The sequence below is a fragment of the Pelodiscus sinensis genome, chromosome 10 (assembly GCF_049634645.1).
Source record: "Pelodiscus sinensis isolate JC-2024 chromosome 10, ASM4963464v1, whole genome shotgun sequence".
Taxonomy (NCBI): domain Eukaryota; kingdom Metazoa; phylum Chordata; order Testudines; family Trionychidae; genus Pelodiscus; species Pelodiscus sinensis.
In genome coordinates, this window is record NC_134720.1 from 30,055,581 (window position 1) to 30,074,112 (window position 18,532).

The following is an 18,532-nucleotide window of genomic DNA, read 5'->3' on the forward strand; positions in this document are numbered from 1 at the left end:
AGGTCTCATTTGAAGATAGACCTTTGGACTTCTTTAGCTATAAATAAAAAGAAATTGCTACTTGGGCAGTGATACAACATCTGAAGAGGGATTTGTTTTAATTTTTACTCCATATGCCTATTAAAAACAAAACTGCAACCTATTTTTTTCTTTTTTATGCACAGGAGGTCCAGTCTGGTCATAACAACAAAACTCTACTGGGGTGGAAAGTAAGTTTTATAATTGTATTGTTACAGATAATACAGTTTAATTCTGCATGGCTTTATCCCCTTAAGGCAACCGAGTTATATGCAGGTTAGTGAATTCTCAAGGCTAATTTGTTCTCATTTGAAGAGGACTCTTAAAGAAGACAGTGTTCAACAAAGATACTGATGTGACATTAGACTCTAGCAAATGGCTCTACAAAGCATAGCCCAGCTGCACTCTTTAGATGTAAGGTAATTCCTTTAGATTGTTTGAGTGCAGTCTCTTAAATCCTCATTTCCAAAACATGGATGAAACCAGAAGTAGCGCAACCAGTATAATACTCCCCAGGAGAAAAGCTGCCGAATCCTGCCAGTGTGGTAGCACTTTAACACAGTGATAAAAATATCTGGCTGACCCTAGCGGTTGAGTTAAGTTCACTCCCCACAGTGAGCTCAGATAAAAAAGACCATCTTGTTTGAGATAAAAATGGGCCATCTCTCTCTTACTGTTGAGCCAAATGAAAGAGAGTTCTGCGTGAAGCACAAATTTTACTGGCTGAATTTACTTCTGATGTGTTAGCAGTGTTTGAACTACTGATTAAATTATTAAAAGAGATTTAACAGGTTTTGCTTTTCAAATTCTGCACGAACATTCTGTCTGTCTGCTTAATCTGGACTACACAGTGTATTTTGAAACACACTGAAATCAAAGGCTATCAGAGGGTACGTCTACACTACAGCGCTAATTCGAACTAACTTAGTTTGAATTAGTTAATTCGAACTAAGCTAATTCGAACTAACGCGTCTAGAACTAAAAACTAGTTCGAATTAGCGTTTTGCTGATTCAAACTAGCATGTCCACATTAAGTGGACCCTGAACCGGGCTTAAGGATGGCCGGAAGCAGTGCCGGCAGGGCATCAGAGGAGGACTTAGAGCGTGGAGATGCTGTCTCAGGCTAGCCGAGGGCTGTGCTTAAAGGGTCCCGACCCCCACCCCAGACAGACAGTTCTCAGGGGTGCCCTGCTTGCAAACCAGTCCTGGCTTGGAGTGCCCGGAGTGCCCACGCTGGGCACATCACAGCACTCGGCCATCAGCCCGGCTGCACTTGCCACAGGCTGCCATCTGGGGAGAGGGGACAATTGGGGGACTGCAGGGGAGCTTCCACCCCCAGAAGCCCGCAGAGCCAGCCCAGTCCTCCCCATCGGGGGCTCGTACCCCATTCCTCCCTCACCTCCTTCCACTTACCCCTCGCCAGCCCCTTTTCTTGATGTACAAAATAAAGGACAATTGTGTTCAAAAATGGAATCTGTCTTTATTGAACAAAACTGGGGGAGACTGGGAAAAGGAGGTGGGAGAGGGGAAGAGAGAGGCTGGGAGAGGGGAGGGCAACTACAATGATCAGAGGTTGGGAACAGGTCCCATATAAAGAGAGGCTAAAGAGACTGGGACTTTTCAGCTTAGAAAAGAGGAGATGGAGGGGGGACAGGATAGAGGTCTCTAAAAGCAGGAGTTGGATGGAGAGGGTGCATACAGAAAAGTTCTTTATTAGTTCCCATAAAGAAGGACTAGAGGACACCAAAGGAAAGGAATGGGTAGCAGGCTTCAAACTAGTAACAGAAAGTTGTTCTTCACAAAGCAAAGAGTCAACCTGTGGAACTCCTTGCTGCAGGAGGCTGTGAAGGCTACAACTAGAACAGAGTTTAAAGGGAAGTGAGATCAAGTCATGGAGGTTGGGTCCATAGAGTAGTCTTAGCCAGGGGGTAGGAGTGGTGTCCCCGCCCAAAGTTTGTGGAAGGCTGGAGAGGGATGGCACAAGACAAATGGCTTGGTCACTGTCTTCAGTCCATCCCCTCCAGGGTCCCTAGGGTTGGCCGCTGTCGGCAGACAGGCTACTGGGCTAGATGGACCTTTGGTCTGACCCAGGACGGCCATGGTAAGCTCAGGGCTCAGGGTCGGGGGTCTCAGTGGACCCCCTTGATTTTCATGCACACCTGCTCCTGGGTGGCCAGGCTGGCAGCTCTCCTGCCCTAGACGGCCACTTTCCTGTGCCTAGTGCGGAGATCGTGGACGAGGTCCACGATGTCTGCTCTAGACCAGGCGGGTGCCCGCCTCTTGCGGTCCCGGGCAAGCTCCCGGGAGCCGCCAGCCTGGTCCCGGGAAGAGGGGGAGGGCTGGGGGGCATCGGGTGGCTGGCTCGATCCGTGCCAGGTGCAGGGTCTGCTGGCTGGGTGCTGGCAGGCTTGCACCTGGCACGGGCACCATAGCCAGCCCGTGCCCCTTTAAGAGGTCCGGGGCCGAGAGGGGAGCAGACGAGTTTCCCTGGTGTTGGCCAGAGTGGCCACCAGGGAAACCTGGGGAGGGCTAGCCTCCCACTAGTTCGAATTAAGGGGCTACACACCCCTTAATTCGAACTAGCTAGTTCGAACTAGGCTTAATCCTCGTAAAATGAGGTTTTCTTAGTTCGAACTAAGCGCTCCGCTAGTTCAAATTAAGTTCGAACTAGCGGAGCGCTAGTGTAGCGCCTATGAAAGTTAGTTCGAACTAACGTCCGTTAGTTCGAACTAACTCTGTAGTGTAGACATACCCAGAGTGTCTAAGAGAAAATATAAAGTTTAATCCTTATGTTACAAAAACTGCAACATCTGGAACTGGGATGTTTTCTTTGGACATTTTGTATAAAACAATAAAATGATTTTGTCATTTCACTGAAATTATTTACCATAAATTCTGAAGCTAGAGAGATAGGATATAGATTTTGTCTTGTCCAGCAGACACTGAATATAAATAAGCATATTGCATGCATTTGACTGCTATAGTGTTATATTAAAGGTCTTGTTTTACTTTGTGTCAAAGCTTCCCTTCAGACTCAAAATATGGTAGATATGCTACAAACACATACAAAATTAAACAGTCTGCAAGAAAGATTATAAAATGTTATATTGCCTCTAACTCTAGTTTAGATTTGAAATATGAGCCCATGAAAAGGATGCAATTTCTTGCTTTAGAAGTGAGAAGTCTACAGAATATACAATATGTGAAGACACTATGTCTTGTTTAATAATTCTGGGCCTGATCCCACAGTCCTTACTCAAACAAAATTCCTATTGACTCAGATGGTTGTCTCAATAAGGACTGCAATATCTCTGAAAGCCCATAGAATGTGTTTTACTGCAGTTAATAAAACTGGCTGCATGTCTTCATTTGCAGGAAAAGCATTTCTCATATTTCAATAAGGTTGTTCTGAGGAGGCCAGTTAGGATAGTGGGTTGGTTTAAATCTTATTCCATCAAATCTAATTGAGGCTTCTACTGGTTTTTTGCTTTACCTTTCAGTGGAACTTAACCACTGCATTCTGCCACTTCTAAAAGAATGGTAAATTGCACATCAGGTTGTACAGTAATATAGAAAGGATGAATGTTACTGGGTTGTTATTGATATGAATGTTGTTACTTCTGGACGCTATTGTCTCTGGACAAGGCGATTCTTAAGATTTATGGGATCTTACTCAGTTCTATTAAACTAGTGCCCCTCTGCCCGATGGCAGCCGACGGGGGGCAATTTTTTAGAGATGTGATTTTATAATTTTTACCAACACACTAATGAAATATTTTAAAGCAAATTTTAAACTAAGGCCCTATAGACTAACACAGTAAATTCAGAAGCTGACAGTAAATACCTGAGATTGGCAAATGTCTGCAAATGACTTAATTACCACTTGAATGGCTCTTTCACAGCCTCATTGTTCTGTTTATAGGTCTGGCAGGCCTTTTCACTTTTAGAGTAACTAGATCTCTCCAGAGGAGGCAGAGCCACAGAACTGGGATAGCAAGAGGTGGGTGGATAGACATTAAGACCCAAATTTTCAGGTGCCATACAAAACTGAGTATTCTGCATATGGGTAAGGATGACCCTGTTGGGGGACTCAGCTGTTTCTCTGTCTCATTTGTCAGATATTCAAAGCTTGTTCTGACTAGAATACAAAATTAGTAAATCTAAGAACATCAGTTCTTAAAGAGCCTTATCATAATAACAACACCCACGCTGATTGTCACATTACCTGTTATATCTTTGCAGAGCTGAAACAGAAAGGGGGCTTTCAAGAAAACACATTATTGAAGGTATGTACCATCAGTGTGCCTTCTCCATTGCAAGAACCCATCTGGCTTAAGGAACATCTTGAATAAGGAGGGGAAGGGGAGAACAAAGATGAGATTCACTCCATCTTCCATGAAGCCAAAGTATTCAGGCTCAGCACAGATGGAGTGTGAGGATGAGGAGAGGTAAAACTCATGTCGCAACCTGGGCCAGTGTGCAGAGTTGCTTCTCCAACCATAGTTGCTTCTCCAACCATATGGAAAAGCAGCCATAGTCCCTCCATACTGATTGTCTTGTGCACTGGGACATTAAGGGGGTTACACAGCTGCTCCCCCTGTGCTGGCCTCCCCCAAATTGATTTTCCATGCTCGTTTCATCTCCTCTACTGGGAGATTGGTTTGTGGTATGCTAAGGCTGCTCAGCCCCCCCCCATTGCAGCTGCTCAGCCAGCCAACCTGGTGGCTTAGGTGAAGAGGAGGGCCCCTTGCTGACCTGAATATGCCTGATCCTACTCTGTATAAAAATCTGTAGGAGTTCAATGGGATCAGCCCCTATATTTGCATTTGTGAAAACTGGCTGTTTTTTAAATTATCCTGTTGTCCCCTCTTGTTGGCTGTTTGCTGACTGGGGGGAAGGGGTTTTGATCATGTTAGAACAATTTCCTTTCATCTGATCAATTCAATGAAATTGTAAATTGGCTGGAAATAGAAAAACTGGATGGGAAGAATCTGTGCTTGTACAGGCCTCTTTACTAAAGGAAGGAGGGAAGTGTAAAGGTGAGAGGGAGAACTTGAGCTGGGCATGATGTGAATGCATAAATCAAAACAAAGAACTATTCTTGGTTTTGTGTATTTGAAAAAGTTGTAAGTGTTTAACTTTAAGGTCTGTGGCCAAGACTCTGGTTGGCCCATGCCAGCATAGCTCCATTGAAGCTCTGGAGTTCTGCTTATTTACACCAGTTGAAGATCTGATCCATAATCTCCTTTGAAATCTTTCTTTTATCCTCCGTTGTTCTTATCATTTGTTTCATTTCTCATTTGTGTATGCTTTCAATTTCTCCTCTGTATGTGGTATTTCACCTCCTTCTGAATGCCTCTGTTATCTTTGATTAATTTGTGTGTTTTCTTCTTTACCCATTTTTAATAAGCCAGAGGTTTGCTAGAATGAATTTATAACATTTTGGACAGGTATCTTATCTTTGAACATTTTCAGTTTTTTCATTTATGCCATTTTCTTTCACTGCTCTCTCCCAGTTACATTTAACACAAAATGTGTTGTTGTCGTCTCAAAAAAAGTCCTTGCTAAAATTCTAATACTTAAATTCCCCTTATGACACACATATATATATCTACATTTGGCTTGCTGATAAAACATTGCTCAATATAGTATACTTATGGCCTGACACATTAGTTTTGCCTGTGTAACCCTATTTTGGCTCTTTTGTACATATATATTATGATGCAGTCCTTAATTATATGCTGACCTACTATTGTTTCTATAGGGCCCAGTCTCATTCAGACAGATTCTTGGCAGTCTCTGCTGTTGAATCTCTTTATCTCAGCTAAACATCAGACCACACAATTCTCATAGATATAAACCCTTCTCTCACTCTCATCCCAGCTCAGAGCCAAATAAATTCACCAAAGACTATATCCATCTCTAAGCTGTCCCTCCTGCTCTCCCAGTGCATGGGATTGCAGGGCAGGGAAAACAATACTACAGCTAGAAGCAGAGTTGGAATGGCCATTGGCTTTTCCCCCTCTCCGCCTAAAAGTGGGGGGCAGCTCAGCCCTCCTCTTTCAGCCAGTACAGGAGGGCGTCTTACCATTAGCAGCACAACACCAACCTGAGATATTTTGAATCAGAAGGGGCAAGACATCCATGGCGTACATCCTGGGAAACCCAGGCCAGCCTAACGCCAACCTCACCACCTTTTGAGTCTCTCTGGGTGGTGGGTAACCTAAGAAGCTGGAGCCAGCAGCTGATCTATCTGACACAGTTTTTTGTCTGTAACGTACATATAGAACAGAGAAGAAAATCCAGTTCTATCTTATGGAGTGTCAGCAATCTCAGCTGCAAATGTGACTGGTGAAATTGAACCTGGAATCTCTGGAGCTTAGTGCATAAGCCTCTACTGCATGAGCTAAAAGCCAGCTGGCAGTCAGCTAAGGCTATAGAGCAGACTATTATTCTCTCTCTAAGTGGCCTCAGTGCCACTAGATGAGACAATGCACCACACCCAGAAGTTGTGTGGGTTATATAAACTTCATATAGGGAGATTGTAGCTTCTTGGAAAGTTTTATGATTTTGTCTAAAATTTGACATATTAAGAATTCTTGAAGCAATATCGGAAGCGCTTTGATTGAAAACCCATGTACAGATCATAAAAAGAAAAGCAATAAGTTAGTAAAAAGAAAGAAAATGGATGAAGACAGTGAATGAATTAATACCCATGGTTCAGTAAGATGCAAAACATGGAGAGAGGAGGGGGTAGCATTGCTCTGAGTCACCTGAGAAAAGGAATATTGGAGGGTAATGTAGAAAAGGAGCTGAAATGGGAAATAGACCGATTGGATTTGGTCTGCTTATGGGACTGGAGCATAAAAGTAGATTAAATGGACCATAGAAGTGAAAAGTTTAAAATCAGCCCCTAAATTTAAATGACCAGAATTATGTGGCCAGGTTCTGGCATTCCTTAGATACGTGCTCATGTCTGTACAGAACTTTGCTCAACGGGCAACCCAGTTTGCTGCTCTGTGCTGCTGAAGTATAAATGCTTAATAATAATATTGGTATGCACAAAATTGGTTTTGGACAAATACTTGGGCAATACACATTTATGGGTGCTGAGGCAGGTTGAACTTTCTGCATATTTGCCTTTTGAGATCATCACGTACCTCTAAGGATCATATTGTGCCAGACAAGCTCAGCCCCGTGTTAAACTCAGTGAGTCTTCTTGTCACCCCTGGTAAGTTTATGGCAAGATAGTACTTCAGAGGTACACTTTTGTTTATAGAGTTTGACATTTGAAATTAAGCAGGGACAACATAGAAGAGTTTGGCTGCTTAACAATACATGCCAAAAACTGCTGATCATATTTTAGCACACAACACATAGTGTTCTTGTGCTTTAGAGTAAACAGACAGGTGTATAATATACAATACACATTCCATTCACAGGAGAAGACAAAAGCAAATCAAATAACTAGCAGAGATGGCTAGACTTAAACTCCGCTGAGTAGTTTATGGCCACGGGAGGATAGTACAATGGGAACACTTTCCTTGAATGCTGAGACACTCCCAGTTCAGCTTGGTCCTTCACCTCTGCAAGTGTTTTCAGGGAATGGTGCTATGGCTTGGGCCCCACATTTCTGTATTTCCGAGAGCACAGAGCTGCTATTGTGTTTGGTGCCTTCATGGAAGGCAGGAAGGAAGGCTCTTTTTCCATTACAGCAAGATAGAATTTGCCCCATATCTGTGTTCATAAACCACACAAAGGGATTTCCACCCACCTGCTTCTTGTGGCTATTTGACCCGTTTCTGTCTTCTGGTTTAAAGGAATTTGTATGATATGTTCTTTATACTACTACAAAATTATGTGCTATATGTCAGTCTGCTTATTCTGAAGCTAAACCCCCCATGCACTGTGTGCTGAAATAAAATCTTTCTGATTCCCGCAGAGCAATGTTTGGTGTGCATCATTACACAACCATGCTCTTCGCTACGATACTGTCCTTTTTAAATTTCAATAGCAAACTCCATGTGAAAAAATACCCCTTGAATAGATATTGTTTAACAATAATTGAATTTACAAGCATGATGAAAAATGAAATGCTGTATATTGAGTTATGAATCTTGGAGATGATTAGTCTTGCTGCTCACGTATAAAATAAAACATAATTGTGGCTGGTAGCAATTGCAAAAGATATTGAAATGCATGTCCCATTCTTCTAGGTGTATTGACATTTGATCCAAAACATTGCTAGTGTTAAAAAATAAATCAAGTTTGAAAAAAGTTCAGAACTACAAATATTAATTATGCATAGCTATAATATATTATGCTATAGAGATGGGCTCAAGCCTCAACATCTGGATCTGCAATGCCCCATCACTTGAGTACACTGGTTCTAGGGTTTGTTTTGGCTTCTTATGCACAGCACAAATAACAAATTGTGAGAAAGAAATGTGAAGCAGTAGTTGTGGCAAATAACATGTGAACAGCCTGGAAGCGGGAATATGTTTGTGTGCACTATTCTTCCACTATGCCTGTTTGCAGATAGCTAATGAGCAGGAAAAAAAAAGCCAAATACACTTAATGAACTGTTCACTGCAAACATTTTGCCTTGTTCCAGTTAAGATACTGATCACTTTAGAAGCAAAAGAGAGAGAGAAAGGAAAAGGGCCTCTTACCTTCATGCAGAATTAAAATTAACAAAGAGGAGAGCTCCCAGGAGCACACAGTTCAAATTCTCTTTGAACATTGTAGAGCTGTGCATTCCATGATACATATCTCAGCAATAGATACTGGTAGTTCTATTTTAATTAGAGGTACAATGTGCCTGTGAGGGGTGTCACGAACAGAGGGTTTTATCTATGAAGCATGACAAGAAGACTTCACTGTACAGTTACCTGAGAGATTTCTAAAACATTTTCAAACAAGACAAGGCTGTGATTCATAGCACAGGGGTACAGTTTACTCAGGTAATTACAAAAATGATCATTCACTTGTTATAACTAATTTAAATGAGCTAGATTCACCATTAAAATATAGAATTCTAATTATCTGGAAATGTATATTTTCTCTCTGTTCAGGATCATTATTGTAATCATGTCATTAATAAACACACATGAACTTTTGTTTATAGCTGGCGTTGCTCTGATTTACACCATCTGCAGATTTAGCCCTCTGGAAATAAGCCAGCTGGCATCAACTGAGGTTCTAATCTTCTTTGGGAGGGCAAGGGTCAGGATTAAACAATTTAAAATAAATTTAGCATTACAGTACACTGTTGGGGAGCTCTCAGACATATTACATATTTATCTCACTGCTACGAAAACACCACATAGAACCTTGAATTCCTGTAGCATGATCAAACAGTAGATCTCAATGCACTTACGTGTATATAATGAATTAAGCCTCCCAGCACTGTGGTGAAGTGAGTAAGCATTATCGTTACTAGCATTACTGTTGTGACGATAGACGTACACTCAGGTCACCTGGTTTGGCCGGGGCTCAGGGCAGGGCTCAGTGCCTCCCCAGCAACTGGCTAGCAGGTTTGGTGGCAAGGTTGGGTGGGCAAGCGGGAGACATGAGGGACAGGCGTGGGAGAGGGCAGGGCAGGGAATGGGAAGACCTGGGGGCACCAGCTTGGGGGGCCAATGGAGGGACAGGCAGAGCATGGCAGGTAGGGACTTAGAGCCAGTCCCACCACTCACAGCATCTCCTACTTTGTCCCTGGGCCTGATGTGCTTCTTGGAGAAGTTATCATGTTGCGGCAGCAGCTGCTCAATGTACTGTAAGGTGCTGCCTCCTATGTCCCCACTTGCTGGACAGGCTGCTCCCAGGGTTCAGGAGCAGTGTGGGGCCTTGGCCCATGAGCCGCCCACCCCAGTGAGCACAGGTCTGTATGTTACCACTGTCACTGCCATCTCCCTGCTGGCCCCAAGCCCCTGCTAATGGCAGCCTGAGGAGAGAGTCCCTGGCTGCGCCCAGGCCATCTGCCACTGCTCCCGCTTCCACCACAGCGCAGGGTTCCCCTCAACTCCTCATTTCTCACTCATTCTGGCATTTTCTAGAAACTTCTCAGGTCTTCCAGTGTATTCGCAAATGTTCTCTGAGACAGATGGCATGATGGACACCTCTCCTTTTATAATAGTTTAGATTTATAGTCCCATTTTATAGATGAGGAAATTGAGATGCAGAAAGTGACTTTGGCCTAACATATAATAAATCTGTAGGAGTCAGGAATGGAACCTACCTCTTCTGGTTCCCAGGAGTAAATGGCCATAAGCACTTGCTCTCTCTCCTTATGTAGCCTGTCTATCTGGGCAACATTATGAGTTAAGTGTGGTGCAGTTTGCTGGGTAACTTTTGCAGTCCTTTATTCTGGAAGGATACATTCTGCCTAACTTGGTAGAGGTGACATTTGAAGGAGTCTGTTTGGAATATTATTTTTTCAGGGTTGTATTAGTCTTGGTAATCATAAATATATAATAGCATGTCATGATTCCTCTCCCTTGGGTTTTCATTTTTGGAAAGCCCCTGGAGTGACAAGGCTTAATTATATGGAACTGTACCAATGCAATGTGCCATGGGGTGACGAAAAAATACTCTCTGTCAGGATTTTGATTAGATTAACTTTGAAACAACATCAGTGCTCTGAACTCTGTCCCCAGAGGCTGCCAATTGACAGGCTCACCAGGATGGTGTCTTTTCCAATCCAAATATGTGTGTAATTTAAAAAAAAATCCTGTGGAGGGCTATGAATTCTACATGAAGCCAAACTTTGATTATTTTTTTTAATGTGGTTGAGCAGACATGAGACCTCATTGTCCACTTCCAGTGTACATTTTAGGATAGTCCAATACTGTGATATGTCGGAACTTTCACCTCTTTTGTGATGTGTTACAAAGACCATTCTGGCTATTTCTGATGCTATATTTTCTTCTTGCTGCTCCTAGGATTAAAGGCTTCTCTCCAGAGACTGCAGCTGGAGTATGTGGATGTTGTCTTTGCAAATCGACCAGACAATAATACTCCCATGGAAGGTTAGTGAGAGCTTTAATAAAATATTTTAATGTTATTGATTCTGAATGAAAGGCTTAAACCAATCATGGTGAAAAATGAAAATCTATTTACTAAATATTCAGAAGAGGTGGATTAAATATAAAACATCCCACGCTTGAGACCTTCGAGTCCTTAAAATTTACACTTACCCTAAATACAATCAGATTTTTTTTTAAAGGAAAGTAGTGATGATTTTTGTTATATCTCTAAGGTGGCTTTAATGTTGTTGATGATTTTCCCATGTTTATGCCCTTTTTTATTTTTATCAAATGCATCTGAAATGAATTTGTTTGTGAGGCTTGTACCAAACTTCTTTAAGCCTAAAATGAAATCTACCTGTCCCTTCCTATGATGTAATAAATCTTCTGCCCAGTGGATGTTTTCAGGATGTGCCTGTGATACTAAGTTTTAAATGATTTCTTGAGGTGTCCACTTTTGGGCCAGTTTGTTAATGCCTCATTGCCATTGGTGAGAATTAATTCCCATTGACATTAGTGGCACAACTTGATCCAGTACCTGCTCGCCAGTGGAAATACGGGGTCCAGTACTTGGCCTACAGAGAGGGAATGCTGCATAGTTCAATGCCATAGTTTATTCTTATTTTAAAACAAGATCAGTTAGATTGCATTTTTTCTGGGCAGTGGTCAGCTGAAATTCTTCTATTGTCTTCTGCTCATATAGAATGATAGAACGCTAGAACTGGAAAAGACCTTGAGAAGTCATCAAGTCCAGTCCCCTGCCCTCACAGCAGAACCAAGCACTATCTAGATCATCCCTGGTAGATGGTCTCTCTAACTTGCTCTTAAATATCTTCAATTATGGAGATTCCACAAACCTCCCTAGGCAATTTATTCCAATGTTTAACCACCCACACAGGAAGTTTTTCCTAATGTCCAAATTAAACCTCCCTTGCTGCAATTTAATCCCATTACTTCTTGTCCTCTCATCAGAGGCCCAGAAGAACAATTTTTCTCTTGATTTCTTGTAACACCCTTCATAGGTGTGCATAGCACATTTCATTAGGGTGAGCACTCAAAGAATTTTTTTTAAATGTACTCTTTGACCCCCATTAGCTATGCCTCTGGGGGTAATACTTTTGGGGCAATACGGACACATGACCAGAAATAAATGTGTCATGTGAAACCCTCCCCCAAGGACTTTTCCCACCATCCTCTTACCAATGAGGATTAGTTTGGCCATCACCAACCTCCCCCCCCCCCCACCATGCAACTATCCTGCAATTCCTTTAACCCAATGTGTGTGACATTAACTTGGGGGGGTGGAGAGGCTGGGGGAAGTGTCTCCTCTAAGAGTTTCCTCCCATGAGCACAATAAATTTTGTGTTGTGCACCAGTACTGAATTTGTGGCTTGTTTGGATGTGCCAAGTTATTAATAAGTATCTTAGGGTATGTCTACACTACAGTACTAATTCGAACTAACTTAGTTCGAATTAGTTAATTCGAACTCAGCTAATTCGAATTAGCGCATCTAGACTTAAAAACTAGTTCGAATTAGCGTTTTGCTCATTCGAACTAGCATGTCCACACTGAGTGGACCCTGAACCGAGGTTAAGGATGGCCGGAAGCAGTGCCGGCAGGGCATCAGATTAGGACTTAAAGCGTGGAGCTGCTGTCTCAAGCTAGCCGAGGGCTGTGCTTAAAGGGACCCGACCCCCACCCTGGACAGACAGTTCTCAGGAGTGCCCCGCTTGCAAAGCAGTCCTGGCTTGCAGTGCCCTGAGTGCCCACACTGGGCACATCACAGCACTCGGCCATCAGCCCGGCTGCACTTGCCGCAGGCTGCCATCCGGAGGGGGGGGTCAATCAAGGGGCTTCAGGAGAGCTTCCACCCCGAGGAGCCCGCAGAGCCAGCCCAGTCCTCCCCATTGGGGGCTCGTACCCCATTCCTCCCTCACCTCCTTCCACTTACCCCTCCCTAGCCCCCCTTCCTGATGTACAAAATAAAGGACACGTGTGTTCAAAAATAGAAACTCTCTTTATTGAACAAAACTGGGGGAGACTGGGAAAAGGAGGTGGGAGAGGGGAAGAGAGAGGGTGGGAGAGGGGAGGGCAACTAAAATGATCAGGGGTTTGGAACAGGTCCCATATGAAGACAGGCTAAAGAGACTGGGACTTTTCAGCTTAGAAAAGAGGAGACTGAGGGGGGATATGATAGAGGTCTATAAAAGCACGAGTGGTGTGGAGAGGGTGCATAAAGAAAATTAAGTTCGAACTAGCGGTTTGCATGTGTAACACCTATGAAAGTTAATTCGAACTAACGGCTGTTAGTTCGAATTAACTTTGTAGTGTAGACATACCCATATAAACCTCTACCCTTTCCCTCTGCTGCCATATCTCCTCCTCTTGCTCCATCAGCTCCCCCAGTACCTGCTGCCCCCACCCAACTCCTCACCAACCTCTGCTGTCCTGACTCCTGCCCTTCTCACTGCCCTCAGCCTTCCTGAGACCTGCCCCCCTCCACCAGCCCTTCTCTCCCCCCTGTCCCCACTCCTCCAGTAGCCCCACTCTGATCATGTGAGCTACCCCTCCCCATCCCCTCTCCTAACACCTCCCACTACACACCTGCCCTGCCTCTCTCCACTGGTGCTGGTCCCTTCCCTGCAAGTGTCTGCCTTTCTGCTTCACTCGCAGAATCTCCTGGCACCTGCATCTTCCCTTACCCCTGCACCCTCCTGGTGCCTCCCCCTTCCCTTACTGCCGCTGCCCCCTTTGCCCTCTTTCCCTGATGCCCGCCCCCTCACCACCCTCTGCCCCCATTCCCCTCATTCCCCTGTGCCCTCACACATGCCTTGCTCCATCCCTGCCTACCTCGTGCCCACCCCTTCTTTCAAGCCTTCTCCCGGCACCTCCCCTTCTCCCCTCTAGCCCCCCAAAGCCCTTCCTCTCTCCTCTCCTAGCATCATCCTGTCCCCCCTCTCACTGACTCTTTCCTCATTGTCTCCACTTGGCCCCCTGGCATTTGTCTCTCTCCTCTACTCTGTCCCTTGGTGCCTTCTCCTTTCTTCTCCTGACCTGTCCCCTCCCCTCAGCACAAGCCCCTTCCTCTCTGACCCTTTCTCCCTAGTTTTCCCCCCCTCCTCCAACAGCCGCCAGCTGGTCTGTAAGAGTTCTAGGGTCGCCCTGACTATCACCCTTCTGGTGCTCCCCCTACTCTGTCTCTTAGGTTTCTCAGCTCCCTTTTGGGTCACAAACCCCCACCCCGCAGTCTCTGGTTCCCAGAGTTCCGGCAGTCTCCCCATCATTTGGTGCCTGCACTGGGTCCGACTTATAGGGTTGCCAGGTATCCAGTTTTCTACCGGACAGTCCGGTTTTTGGGCCTTCTGTCTGGTAAAAAAAATCCAGAAAATACCAGACACGTGCAATGTCTGGTTTTCCCGCTGGGCGCCAGACTGAAGCCTGGCGGTGGCGGGGGGAATGACTGGAAGGTGGGGTGCAATCGGCACTGGGAGCTTCTAGTGGGGGGAGGGCTGGCCAGGAGGAAGGGGGGGCGGGAAGCAGAGCTGGCGGGGGGTCAGGGGCCGCAGGGCTGGCCAGGAGGAAGGAGGTGCAGGAAGGGAGGTTGAGGAACGCGGGGTTCACAGGGAGGAAGAGGGGGGCTGGGAGGAAGGGGGGATGGGAAGCAGCTCTGGGGGGGCAGGGGCCAGCCGCGTTGCCCCCAACTTCCCTCCCCCCCCCCTCTCCGGACCAGCTGCATTGCACCCGACCTCCCCCTCCCCTCCCCAGGCCAGCCTCATTGCCCCAGGCCAGCCGCGCTGCCCCCGGCCCCAAGCCACCCCACACCAAGCCCAGCCGTGCTGCTCCCGAGCCCAGCTGCACTGCCTCCGGCTCCGAGCCCAGCCATGCTGCCCTTGGCCCTGAGACCCCCAGGCCCAGCCGTGCTGCTCCCACCCCTGCCCCCGGGCCCCCCCGCCCCGAGCCCAGCTGCGCTGCCCCCAACTCCGGGCCACCCCTCCCCGAGCCTAGCTGTGCTGCTCCCCCCACACCCCAGCTGTGCTGCTCCCGAGCCGAGCCAACCCCTGGCCTAGCCGTGCTGCTCCCATCCCCTGCCCAGGGACAGGCACACCCCCGCCTTCCCACCCGGGGTTTAAACTTACCTCATTTGCTGGGGATGCGGAGTGACGATTCTGCTCCCTGCCGCCTGTTTCCGTGGGGTCCTAAGACCCGCCGGTTTTAGCCACGCATGCGTGGCAAACCCTGCGCAGCGTCCGTTCCCCTGTGCACCAGGGTGCGGCCCTTTGAACTTTAGGGTGTGCCTGGGCACACCCGGCACACTCCATGCACACGCCTATGACACCCTTTCAGACTCTTGAAAACTGCTATGATGTCTTGCTATCATATAGGATATGATCATGCTCCCATTGAAATAATTTGGAAAATTTCTATTGATTTTTATAGTATAGGATCAGGTTCAATAGATAAACGTTTCTCAGGCTGATCAGCAGTTTTAGCCTGAATTAGTAGATAGTATGCTCTGGAATTACTAAATACAGGTTGGACCTCTCTGGTCCAGCACCTTCGGGACCTGACAGGTTCCAAACAAAGGAGTTTGCCAGACCAGGGGAGGTCAGGGATCTCACAGGGGTGCCATCCCTGGGGTAACCAAGTTGGCCAGGCTGCGCTCCTGGTTCCCAGCCCCTTTGGCTGCCAGGCTGGCTGCGCTGTACTCCTGCCCCCAGCAGCTGCAGGGCTGGCTGGACTCTGCTCCCAGTGGCTGCCAGGCTGTGTTTCCAGCCCCAGGCTGTCAGAGCTCCGCTCCTGGCGACTGCTGGACTGTGCTCCCAGCCCCTGGGGCTGCTGGGCTGGCTCGGCTCCACTCTCCTGCCAGACCCCAGCAACTGGGGCTATGTCTACACTACAGAGGGGTTTTTTTTCCAGAAAAATGGCCATTTTTCCAAAAACACTTCACTTACGTCCACACTGCAAACACATTCTTTCAAAAGAAATCAAAAGAACAGAGGGGTTTTTCTGACATTAGTAAACCTCTTTCTATGAGGAAGAAACCTTTTTCCAAAAGCGTTCTTTAAGAAAAAGGCGTGTGTGGATGTGGAAGAGGGAGTTCTTTCGAAAGAAAAGGAAAGAGGAAAAGGCCCTGGTGGCCACTCCGTCCATAGTAATCACAGCTTAAATGCGAGATAGCGTCCATTCAGTTTGGAGCAATCTTTCGAAAAAGCAGATGGCTTTTTCAATGTGCTTTGGCAGTGTGGACGTGCTCTTTCAAAAGAAGTTTTTTCAGAAGATCTCTTCGGGAAAAGCTCCTTCTGAAAGAAGCCTGCAGTCTAGACATAGCTTGAAGGCCGAACTCTGCTGCCAGCACCCACTCAACAGCCAGACTTTCTAGCCAACAACCTCTGGGCTCTCTGGTCCAGCAACATCCATGGTCCTGTCAAACTGCAAATGTTGGTGGACCAGAGGGTCCTGAACCAGAGAGGTTCAACCTGTAGTATGATCTGGAATGCAACACTTAGTACATGGGAGGCATCATGGAAATCCTTTAAACCTAGAATCAATTATATTTTTTATTATTATTCTTGGGTTGGAGCTATAAAGTTGTGACCAAATTCCTGCTACTGCAGAGCGGCCACAAAAAATAAATGGAGGTTGGTAGAAAATCAAGATTAGGGTATGGCCTTTCTAGGCCTTGTCCAGACTAGACTTTTGAGGTGTCGTTTTAGGTAACACCTGTTAACAAACATCTTTTTAAAGTGTGGTGTGTACAAGGCACCCTCTCTTCAATGCTAGGGAAAGTCTCAGCTTTGACTTGACAAGCGTAGCATGTGTAGGGCCATGTATTTCAAGCTAGCATAGCCCTACATAGGTTCCATTTTAGAATATTATCCCATTAGAACTATAAACTTAATTAAAAACAAACCAACCAACCTTGCAGTCTGGTAAAATAATTACGTTAAACAGCCCGCAAATTTTGCAATCATTGTCTAAAGTGTTAGCTTGAAATCCAGAGGTTTTAATGTCCATTTATAAATTAAGATAAGCTCCAGTTTGAACTCTGGATGGATTACATTTGCGTTACACTGACTGACAACTCCCTGCAGCTAGACGTTTAGGAAGCTCGCCTGAGATTTTAAGATGAGAGGAGATTTACTAATAGGTGATAAGGTCAAAGAATATGACAGGTTGTATCTTGGAGGGAGAAATAACCTTTTTGCTCAGTCAGTTGTAATATAATATAAAACAGTGTGGAGAGTATTTTATGTGTAAGCATGTTATGGCTGCCCTTACTTATGGCCTTCATGTTCTTTATTGAGCAGCAGCAGAAGAAACCACAAGGGATCTTCTAAGTCACTCTTGGTTTTGGGTATGTTTTAGAAAGTGTCTGGGCCTAGAGTAGAAAAGAACCTGCTCTTCTAAGAACAGTTTACCTACCAACCAATGTTGCCTGCGTTGGAGCACAAAGAATTCTTGGGAAGTAAATTCTCAAGTTGTAAAAATGACAAGCCAGAAACCTGATTCTAAGGGTTTATTGTTTGGCATAGACACAGGGATTGTCTTTTTGTTATGTATTTACAAAGCATCTACCTCAGTATGGTCCTGGATTTCTGGATTCCACACCAATACAAATAATAAATACGGTAATAATGAAACATTCCATGGCCTATTTATCCAAACAAAACTAAGCAACTCAACTAAAATTTTGAATATTTGCAATGAATGAGCTACCGACAAAAAATTCAGCAAGTAATTCTGAATAATTATTGAATTTGAGAAAGTCATAAGTTATTTGGACAATAACATGCAAACAGGATGTTGGACAAGATAGTCACGATGGCTACGTCTACACTGGCCCCAAATTCCGGAAAAGGGATGCAAAGCAGGTAAGTCAGAATAGGGAAATCCGCGGGGGATTTAAATATCCCCCGTGGATTTAAATAAACATGTCCGCCGCTTTTTTTCCGGCTTGGGGAAAAGCCGGAAAAAAGCGTCTAGACTGGCGCGATCCTCCGGAATAAAGCCCTTTTCCGGAGGATCTCTTACCTGAAAGTAGGAATAAGAGATCCTCCGGAAAAGGGCTTTATTCCGGAGGATCGCGCCAGTCTAGACGCTTTTTTCCGGCTTTTCCCCAAGCCGGAAAAAAAGCGGCGGACATGTTTATTTAAATCCACGGGGGATATTTAAATCCCCCGCGGATTTCCCTATTCTGACTTACCTGCTTTGCATCCCTTTTCCGGAATTTGGGGCCAGTGTAGACGTAGCCTATGAGTTTTTCATCTAACGCTGTAACAGATTGTAAAACCTCTGCTACCAAGCTGTAAATTAATCCATGCAACATCTTTGCAAGAGCAACCTTTGAGCATTTCATAGATTCCAAGACCAAAAGGGACCATTGTGATCATTTAGTCTGACTTCCTATATAATGCAGGATGTAGGACATCCCCAAAATAATTCCTGGGGCAGATCTTTTAGAAAAACAATCAATCTTGATTTAAAA

General features: G+C 45.3%; 1 protein-coding gene across 7 annotated transcripts in view; it reads left to right on the forward strand.

Annotated features, from left to right (window-relative positions):
* KCNAB1 (potassium voltage-gated channel subfamily A regulatory beta subunit 1) overlaps positions 1 to 18,532 on the forward strand; it is a 253,158-nt gene that overhangs the window by 191,272 nt on the left and 43,354 nt on the right. For all 7 annotated transcript variants that reach the window (XM_075937761.1, XM_075937758.1, XM_075937760.1 and 4 more), the window contains 3 exons: positions 165 to 209; positions 4,261 to 4,304; positions 10,962 to 11,048. In XM_075937761.1, coding sequence (XP_075793876.1) covers positions 165 to 209; positions 4,261 to 4,304; positions 10,962 to 11,048 — 176 coding nt within the window. The remainder of the gene's footprint in view (positions 1 to 164; positions 210 to 4,260; positions 4,305 to 10,961; positions 11,049 to 18,532) is intronic.